At 45.1% G+C, this 10,458-nt stretch overlaps 1 protein-coding gene across 1 annotated transcript in view; it reads right to left on the bottom strand.

The window, feature by feature from the left end:
- The window catches only part of dnah6 (dynein, axonemal, heavy chain 6), a gene marked incomplete at its 5' end in the record, with an annotated part of 137,910 nt that extends 130,187 nt beyond the window's left edge, over positions 1-7,723 (bottom strand). Inside the window, 5 exons of the mRNA XM_083649338.1 lie at positions 5,117-5,275; positions 6,106-6,173; positions 6,783-6,905; positions 6,993-7,166; positions 7,654-7,723. Coding sequence (XP_083505464.1) covers positions 5,117-5,275; positions 6,106-6,173; positions 6,783-6,905; positions 6,993-7,166; positions 7,654-7,723 — 594 coding nt within the window. The remainder of the gene's footprint in view (positions 1-5,116; positions 5,276-6,105; positions 6,174-6,782; positions 6,906-6,992; positions 7,167-7,653) is intronic.
- Between the last annotated feature and the right edge of the window lie 2,735 nt (positions 7,724-10,458).

Consider the following 10,458-nt stretch of genomic DNA (forward strand, 5'->3'; position numbering starts at 1 on the left):
GTCCTCTGTGGGTTGCGTAGGCTGTCAATAAATTAATCCCAGGTACACAGAACATGTGTGTTGACAACACCAAGTTAAGAAATACACTTACAAAACCTTTCCAAATGATTTATAGCCATTTTCTATTACAAAAAAGCACTCGTTTTTTGAATTTTCTCCATTATTTTCATCTTTACTTTGTTAGTAAGCAATTATATCCTGAAATATGACATCAGCAAATATGTCATTCTTTTCAGCAGATATTATAATCATTCCACACTAAAGATGATTAAAATCAACCCAAAATCAATGGATCTGTGGTGATTTTATTACCTTTATGCTCGAAATTCCTCGAGACATGTTTTTAGTTTTAACAAAACCCTGTACCCCAAAGACAATACTTGTAACACAAGAAATTCAAAACAACAAAATGATTTTAATCACAAAATGTACACTGCATGACAAGCCAAGAAAACAATTATTGTTACACAGCTTTGGATAGATTGTGACCAGTATCTAGAAAACATTAAATTAAACATTAGCTGAACAAAATTATTGAACACAACACATTAAAAAAAGAAAGAAAAAAGACTGGCAACAAGGTCTATAATATAACAAAATTAACTTTGCAATGAACAAAATAACTCAATCACTGTCACTGTCTTCAAGTGTGAGAAATAACTCAATCACTGTCACTGTCTTCAAGTGTGAGTTCAATTGTTGAACCTTTGTTGGGGTCCCCAGTGCAGAGACATGCGATGGCACACTTGACATTGGCTCTCACACAAGAGCATCCTCGGGCACACATGCTTTTCTTGCAGTGACAGTATTTGGTGTGTTTGAATTCTGCAGGTTTTGCCTCCTTCAGCATCATGGTTGCCATCAGCTTACCACTGATGAGCTCTCTGCCGAAGTCAGTGGCAACAGAGTAGGTTGGTTGAGACGTGTGCTCGCTTGCATACAGCCAACTGATGCAGGGCTCGGCGAAGGTGTAACTGGAACGAAGGCATCTTCGGTAGGTGGAAGGCAACGCATGTCTCCTTTGATATTGCCAAAGAGATGGGCTTGCAGTGCATCCAAATTACCACTGAAGTCACTCCTCTCATACAGTGACACCATGTACCGCCTAGCCGCTCTCACAACATCTTCTTTAACATCCAGGCTTTCCCCAGGGTTACCGTATCTGCACAGGGGCAGAAGGTCTTCCAGGTGATCAACGGCAGTTTTGTAGGCGTGCTTTTTTCCTCTTCTGTAGAGATAGCTCACTGTGTCACATCCAGTCAGTAGGTGCTGAGGAGCATGGAGGAAAGATCTGCAGCTTGAACATCATTGTTCACTGCCAGGGCGTTTGCGATTGCATGAGCAGGTAGATATCCATCTTCTTTACCCACAGCTCCTGCAGGCCATCCATGTGTGCAATGTAGTATGCACATCATGATCACGTCTGTGTCAGTAGCCACCACTACAGCCCGTTTGTGGTGCAGATGTTGTAATGAGTATGCAATGTGGGCAAACATCCTGGTATCTGCCTCCTCATGCTTCTCACAGGATAGTTCTGGAAGCTCAACCTGACAATCTGCTTTTAACAGAACAGTGCGACCAGGATCACGGAAAATTACATGGATGGCCTGCAGGAGCTGTGGGTAAAGAAGATGCAATCGCAGAGCCCTGGCAGTGAACTATGATGTTCAAGCTGCAGATCTTTCCTCCATGCTTCTCAGCACCTACATACTGACTGGATTCAAGATTCAAGATTCAAGATTTTTATTGTCACTCCGTAGTACAAGTATCACGTGTGAAATTCTTACAACATTACGTTACAACATAGTGCAAATAACAGTATAACAGTGCAAAAACATACATGCATATAGATGCAGTAAAACAAGAGAACAACAAGCAATAACAGTAAACTTTTCCTTTTCTTTTCTAGCGTAGACACCTTAAAACATAATTAAACATTCTGTTTGCACAGGTGCAAATAACATAGGCATAATTATCATATGTAATGGTAGCAGCTGCTACATGATTGTTTATTTGTGTGTGTTAAGGAGTCTCGTGGCGTGTGGGAAGAAACTGTCCCTCAGGTGATTTGTTCGTGCTTTTGGGACCCTGTATCTCCTCCCTGAGGGTAACAGGGAGAACAGGCTGTTGTGGGGGTGGTATGTGTCCTTGATGATCTTCAGGGACCTCCTGAGGCACCGCTGATTGTACAGTTCCTGCAGTTCTGGCAGCTCACATCCTGTTACGTGCTGGGCCACGCGCCTCACTCTTCTTAGTGCCCTGCGGTCCATGGTGGTACAGTTCCCGTACCAGGTGGTGAAGCAGCCAGTCAGCAGGCTTTCAATGGTGCCTCTGTAGAAGTCCCTGAGGATTTTTGGCCTTAGCCCAAATTTCTTCAGGCGTCAGTCCGTGTAGTCGCTGTTGGGCTTTTTGACAACAGTGTCGGTGTGGCTGGCCCATGTCAGGTCCTGGTGGATGTTGACTCCCAGGTACTTGAAGCTGTCCACCTTTTCCACCACTGTGCCATTGATGGTGATTGGGGGGGGGGGGTGCGCCCCCCTCCTGTAGTCTACAATGATCTCCTTGGTCTTGGAGACATTTAGAGAGAGGTGGTTGTCCTGGCACCATTGTTCCAGGGCCTCCACCTCCTTTCTGTAGGCCGTCTCGTCACTCCTGGAGATCAGCCCCACGACCTCTGTGTCGTCTGCAAACTTCACGATGGTGTTCGAGGTTTGAGTCGCCACGCAGTCGTGGGTGTAGAGGTCATACCAGAAGGGGCTGGAGACGCATCCCTGGGGCACTCCTATGCTGATGGTCAGTGGGGAGGTGAGGTTGCCCACTCTCACCACCTGGCGGCGGTCTGTCAGAAAGTCCAGGATCCAGTCACACATTGCTGTGTTTAGTCCCAGATCCTTGAGCTTGTGCTGTGATACAGTGAGCTATCTCTACAGCTAGCTCTACAGAAGAGGAAAAAAGCACGCCTACAAAACTGCCGTTGATCACCTGGAAGACCTTCTGCCCCTGTGCAGATACGGTAACCCTGGGGAAAGCCTGGATGTTAAAGAAGATGTTGTGACAGCGGCTGGGCGGTACATGGTGTCACTGTATGAGAGGAGTGACTTCAGTGGTAATTTGGATGCACTGCGAGCCCATCTCTTTGGCAATATCAAAGGAGACATGCATTGCCTTCCACCTACCGAAGATGCCTTCGTTCCAGTTACATCTTCGCCGAGCCCTGCATCAGTTGGCTGTATGCAAGCGAGCACACATGTCTCAACCAACCTACCCTGTTGCCACTGACTTCGGCAGAGAGCTCATCAGTGGTAAGCTGATGGCAACCATGATGCTGAAGGAGGCAAAACCTGCAGAATTCAAACACACCAAATACTGTCACTGCAAGAAAAGCATGTGTGCCCGAGGATGCTCTTGTGTGAGAGCCAATGTCAAGTGTGTCATCGCATGTCTCTGCACTGGGGACCCCAACAAATGTTCAACGATTGAACTCACACTTGAAGACAGTGACAGTGATTGAGTTATTTGTCACACTTGAAGACAGTGACAGTGATTGAGTTATTTTGTTCATTGCAAAGTTAATTTTGTTATATTATAGACCTTGTTGCCAGTCTTTTTTCTTTCTTTTTTAATGTGTTGTGTTCAATCATTTTGTTCAGCTAATGTTTAATTTAATGTTTTCTAGATACTGGTCACAATCTATCCAAATTAAGCTGTATAACAATAATTGTTTTGTTGGCTTGTCATCCAGTGTACATTTTGTGATTAAAATCATTTTGTTGTTTTGAATTTCTTGTGTTACAAGTATTGTCTTTGGGGTACAGGGTTTTGTTAAAACTAAAAACATGTCTCAAGGAATTTCGAGCATAAAGGTAATAAAATCACCACAGCTCCATTGATTTTGGGTTGATTTTAATAATCTTTAGTGTGGAACGACTAATATATCTGCTGAACAGAATGACACATTGGCTGATGTCATATTTCAGGATATAATTGCTTACTAACAAAGTAAAGATGAAAATAATGGAGAAAATTCAAAAAACGAGTGCTTTTTTGTAATAGAAAATGGCTATAAATCATTTGGAAAGGTTTTGTAAGTGTATTTCTTAACTTGGTGTTGTCAACACACATGTTCTGTGTACCTGGGATGAATTTATTGACAGCCTACGCAACCCACAGAGGACTTTGAGGAAAAAAACCTCTTTCACATTTTTCGGTCAAAAAATAAAGGCTTCATATCCAAAAATAGCCACAACTTTTTTTCGCGAGGTTTCCGGCAGAGCAGACCTCTCATTCAGTGAACCTTAATGTCCAAACTAATAGCTAAAACACAAACAAAAAGTATAGCATGCCATGTCAGGTCCTCTCAAATTTTGGGTGACTGGATCCCTGACTACAAGAATCAATTTCATTAATGGGACACCCTAAAGATAAGAAAAAACATTGTTGGCATTTGTTCTACCTCGGGTAGGGGTGTCTCAAAATCTGAGGGCCCTTTCTGCTAGACTAAAACCCATCCCCCACGTGACCTGCTCTCAGACCTGTTCTCAGTCACTATGTGAGTGACTGGGAACTGAGAGAGCAGGTCACGTGGGGGCTGGGTTTACCTAGGCTATCGTGACACCCCTATATATATATATATATATATATATATATATATATATATATATATGAGAGAAAGAGAGAGAGAGAGAGAGAGAGAGAGAGAGAAAGAGAGGGAGAGATGGAGAGAGAGAGAGAGAGAGAGAGAGAGAGAGAGGGAGAGATGGAGAGAGAGAGAGAGAGAGGGAGAGAGAGAGAGAGAGAGGGAGAGATGGAGAGAGAGAGAGAGAGAGAGGGAGAGAGAGAGAGAGAGAGAGAGAGAGAGAGAGGGAGAGATGGAGAAAGAGAGAGAGAGAGAGAGAGAGAGAGACAGAGAGAGAGAGAGAGAGAGAGAGAGAGGGAGAGATGGAGAAAGAGAGAGAGAGAGAGAGAGAGAGAGAGAGAGAGAGAGAGAGAGGGAGAGATGGAGAAAGAGAGAGAGAGAGAGAGAGAGAGAGAGAGAGAGGGAGAGATGGAGAAAGAGAGAGAGAGAGAGAGAGAGAGAGAGAGAGAGAGAGAGAGAGAGAGACAGTGCGTGACTGACCTCAGCCTTGAGCTGGCCTTGTAGTGGTGGGAGGTGGAGGGGCAGGGCTCTGTGAGAGGAGGCTGAGGGAGAGAACCAGCCTGGAACAAACATCCTCTCACGGGCTTTCAGATGGAGCGTGCTGGGCTGCTTCTGGAACACAGGCCTCTTTAGCACAGCCTACATTAGGTAAAGACATGTGATCTTTAGCACAGCCTACATTAGGTAAAGACATGTGATCTTTAGCACAGCCTACATTAGGTAAAGACATGTGATCTTTAGCACAGCCTACATTAGGTAAAGACATGTGATCTTTAGCACAGCCTACATTAGGTAAAGACATGTGATCTTTAGCACAGCCTACATTAGGTAAAGACATGTGATCTTTAGCACAGCCTACATTAGGTAAAGACATGTGATCTTTAGCACAGCCTACATTAGGTAAAGACATGTGATCTTTAGCACAGCCTACATTAGGTAAAGACATGTGATCTTTAGCACAGCCTACATTAGGTAAAGACATGTGATCTTTAGCACAGCCTACATTAGGTAAAGACATGTGATCTTTAGCACAGCCTACATTAGGTAAAGACATGTGATCTTTAGCACAGCCTACATTAGGTAAAGACATGTGATCTTTAGCACAGCCTACATTAGGTAAAGACATGTGATCTTTAGCACAGCCTACATTAGGTAAAGACATGTGATCTTTAGCACAGCCTACATTAGGTAAAGACATGTGATCTTTAGCACAGCCTACATTAGGTAAAGACATGTGATCTTTAGCACAGCCTACATTAGGTAAAGACATGTGATCTTTAGCACAGCCTACATTAGGTAAAGACATGTGAAAGGAACTGGCATCGGCAATAGATCCACCTCTTTAGAATTGAATGAGGTGGATAAAATCTGGTCAATGTCTAATGAAAAGGAAATTAAATTGTCTAAGACTAAAGTAACATAATGATGAACTGATGGCCTCAATTTGTGGACTCAGTTTATCCTCTGACCTGTTTGTCTTTCATATGGACTGGCAGGTGTGCTGAGCCTGAGGAGCGCTGCAGTTCAGGGAGCTTGTCTGAGACAGTTTGGAGGCAAAATAGCAGGATGAGTTTAGTTGGATTGAAGTTCAGCAGTTGGTGAAATGTGTTGTTTTATCCACAAGGCTTGAAGATTGTCACTATGGGAGGTCTTGCTCCTGACGATGGCAGTATGACCTCACTATGGGAGGTCTTGCTCCTGACGATGGCAGTATGACCTCACTATGGGAGGTCTTGCTCCTGACGATGGCAGTATGACCTCACTATGGGAGGTCTTGCTCCTGACGATGGCAGCATGGAGGCAGTATGACCTCACTATGGGAGGTCTTGCTCCTGACGATGGCAGTATGACCTCACTATGGGAGGTCTTGCTCCTGACGATGGCAGTATGACCTCACTATGGGAGGTCTTGCTCCTGACGATGGCAGTATGACCTCACTATGGGAGGTCTTGCTCCTGACGATGGCAGCATGGAGGCAGTATGACCTCACTATGGGAGGTCTTGCTCCTGACGATGGCAGCATGGAGGCAGTATGACCTCACTATGGGAGGTCTTGCTCCTGACGATGGCAGCATGGAGGCAGTATGACCTCACTATGGGAGGTCTTGCTCCTGACGATGGCAGTATGGAGGCAGTATGACCTCACTATGGGAGGTCTTGTTCCTGACGATGGCAGCATGGAGGCAGTATGACCTCACTATGGGAGGTCTTTGCTCCTGACGATGGCAGTATGGAGGCAGTATGACCTCACTATGGGAGGTCTTTGCTCCTGACGATGGCAGCATGGAGGCAGTATGACCTCACTATGGGAGGTCTTGCTCCTGACGATGGCAGCATGGAGGCAGTATGACCTCACTATGGGAGGTCTTGCTCCTGACGATGGCAGCATGGAGGCAGTATGACCTCACTATGGGAGGTCTTTGCTCCTGACGATGGCAGTATGGAGGCAGTATGACCTCACTATGGGAGGTCTTGCTCCTGACGATGGCAGCATGGAGGCAGTATGACCTCACTATGGGAGGTCTTGCTCCTGACGATGGCAGTATGGAGGCAGTATGACCTCACTATGGGAGGTCTTGCTCCTGACGATGGCAGCATGGAGGCAGTATGACCTCACTATGGGAGGTCTTGCTCCTGACGATGGCAGCATGGAGGCAGTATGACCTCACTATGGGAGGTCTTGCTCCTGACGATGGCAGTATGGAGGCAGTATGACCAGACTACCCTTCTTCACCAGGGTAGTCTGAGGTCTTGTCAAATCTGAAGTGGCACGCCCACCGCAGCCAGACGGAGGGGCACGCCCCTTTTTGCCCAGCCCATTGTTTCCTCAGTGGTGTAGAGACAACAGTCTTCTAGGTCATCTTGCAGGAGCAAGACCTCCCATAGTGAGAATCTTCTCACCTTTTTATAAAACCCGGGTTATATTCATAACCTTTAGTTGTGTTTACTGTTACAGTACACACGTTATACACATTATTGTTGTCTATTAAACTCAGCATTATGTGAACTGTGCCTACCTCTGGTCTCATCCTTACTGCTTTGGCCAGGCCGACAATGCAGGAAGACCCTCTGAGATGCAGAGGCCATGGTCAACCACCAGTTCCTCACAAGTTCTCGGGGGTTTAGGGCTTTGGTTGGATAGAGTAAGTTAGGGAGAACAAGTAACATTAAAGAGCATGGTGCAGGTAAAATAAAATATTAATTTACAATTTGGGATCAAGATTCCTATGAAAATACCCCCCCCCCCCATATATATGTGTGTGTGTGTGTGTGTGTGTGTGTGTGTGTGTGTGTGTGTGTGTGTGTGTATATATATATTTAGAACACGGCTCTCTTGAATACTCGATTCTGATTGGTCAATCAACAAGATTCACCGGTCATTATTTCTCGACAACCGACCGCTGCTCTGCCACACCTGGATTAATCAGTTGATAAGAGCATTTTGTCTGCAAACACTACTAATTAGGCCAACCAGTTGCAGCTGTGGTGTCTTGTGTGCCAATTACGAATGAAACCGCTTTGTCATTGAAAACGCTATTAAAAAATCTATTTGAATAATTATTTTTGTCAGATTATTGAATGATTTAGTTGTAGGCCGTGTTCTAAGCGGGATAATGTATATTGAGGCGGTGATTACTGGGAAATAATGATGACCTTCAGGTGAACGATTGAGCCCTCCGCTGCGCGTCGGGCTCAATCAGTCACCTGTCGGTCATTATTTCCCCCGTAATCACCGCCTCAATATACATTATCCCTTACATATAATTACTTTTGAAAAAGTAATCAGTAAAGCAACTTGTATTACTTTTTAAGGAGTAATCAGTAATCAGTAACTAATTACATTTCCCAAGTAACTTGCCCAACACTGTCCATGAGAGAGGGGTACTACTCGCATGGCAAAACAGCTCAACAACTAGACAACAGCACACAGCTAGTTAGCTACACAATGTTAGCCAGCTCAGCCAACAACAACATGCTGTATTATGTTACAGATAGGAAATAAATGGCGCCAGTAACTTGCTGGCCAGAAATTAGATCCTCTCGTCTCTCCGTTCCTATTGTCTCTACATTATGTTTTTTTTTTTTAAGAGGAACATTCTTATCAGGTTGAAATGAGTCAATTTACCACCAGCTGGCGCAACTTGCCTCAGGTCATATTTTCAGGGCCCTTTAGATGCATTCTTATCATTTCAATTAATAGGAGACATCCTGAAATAAGTGTTCATTTCTGTCTCATTTTTCGGGCTTTTCACACTACATGCTATCTAAGCCCTGGGCTAAGAGTGGGGCTAATATAGCCCCAGGCTAAATTAGCCACTTTTCACACACACATTGTTAACAGGATGTTTCCTTGGCCCCGTTTCACACTGGATGGAAAGTCGGGGTTATCCTGCTCCAGAGCAGGGCCAGAGCTAGCCGCGGCTGAAGCCAGGGTTAGCCCACTTTGGAGTTGGCCAGGCTTGTGCAAGTCTGAAAACGTTCTTAGCCCCCTGCCTGGGCTAACAGCTCTCTTAGCCCCAGGCAAGACTTAACCCCGGCTGTGTCGTGTGAAAAGCCCTCTTGAGGGCAACATAAGAAAACGTGTCCCATTTTACAGTACCCCACTCCCCACTCTCCCCTATAGCTAAGTTACTGACGGACGGACGGAAGGAAGGAAGGAAGGTAGCCTACATAACTTACCTATCAAATATTCAGTCCAAAAATCTCCGTATGAAACATGTTTCTACAGTTGGGTTTATGGTTTCTTAGCAACAGAATCGTCTCCCAGCATACAACGCAGCCAAACAAATGCACGTGCTGGTTTCGAGTTCCACTCTGTGACGTCACGTGAGAGAGAGGGAGAGAGAGAGAGAGAGAAGAGGGAGAGAGAGCAGGGAGGAGCAACCTCGCGCCATCCGTCCGTGTCCGTCTGTCTGTCTGTCTGTCTGTCTGTCTGTCTGTCTGTCTGTCTGTCTGTCTGTCTGTCTGTCTGTCTGTCTGCCTGCCTGTCTGTCTGTCTGCCTGCCTGTCTGTCTGTCTGCCTGTCTGTCTGTCTGTCTGCCTGCCTGCCTGCCTGCCTGCCTGTCTGCCTGCCTGTCTGTCTGTCTGTCTGCCTGCCTGTCTGCCTGCCTGCCTGTCTGTCTGTCTGTCTGCCTGCCTGCCTGTCTGTCTGTCTGCCTGCCTGTCTGTCTGTCTGCCTGTCTGTCTGTCTGTCTGTCTGCCTGTCTGTCTGTCTGTCTGTCTGCCTGTCTGTCTGTCTGTCTGTCTGCCTGCCTGCCTGTCTGTCTGTCTGTCTGTCTGCCTGTCTGTCTGTCTGTCTGCCTGTCTGTCTGTCTGTCTGTCTGCCTGTCTGTCTGTCTGTCTGTCTGCCTGTCTGTCTGTCTGTCCTGTCTGTCTGTCTGTCTGTCTGTCCTGTCTGTCTGTCTGTCTGCCTGTCTGTCTGTCCTGTCTGTCTGTCTGTCTGTCTGTCCTGTCTGTCTGTCTGTCTGTCTGTATGTATGTATGTATGTATACAGTGTATGATTTGCTCCAACACTCCCTGTAGTCTGCTGTACTGTGTTTTGTATTGTATTGTCTAAAGCTGTAAAAAAATAAGTAATTTTTCCTACCTTTTCCTTGACCTCGCCGGAAGTACACGCCAGTGTTTTGTTGTTGCCCCACGTAGGCTTATATGATGTGATTATATTATCCTACATAGGAGATATATATTATATATATATATATATATATATATATATATATATATATATATATATATATATATATATATATATATATATATATATATATATATATATATTTACCAGATTCTATTTTATCTGTTATTTTAGTGCCTGTCATCA

The sequence above is a fragment of the Poromitra crassiceps genome (assembly GCF_964638095.1).
Source record: "Poromitra crassiceps genome assembly, chromosome: 13".
Taxonomy (NCBI): Eukaryota; Metazoa; Chordata; class Actinopteri; order Beryciformes; family Melamphaidae; genus Poromitra; species Poromitra crassiceps.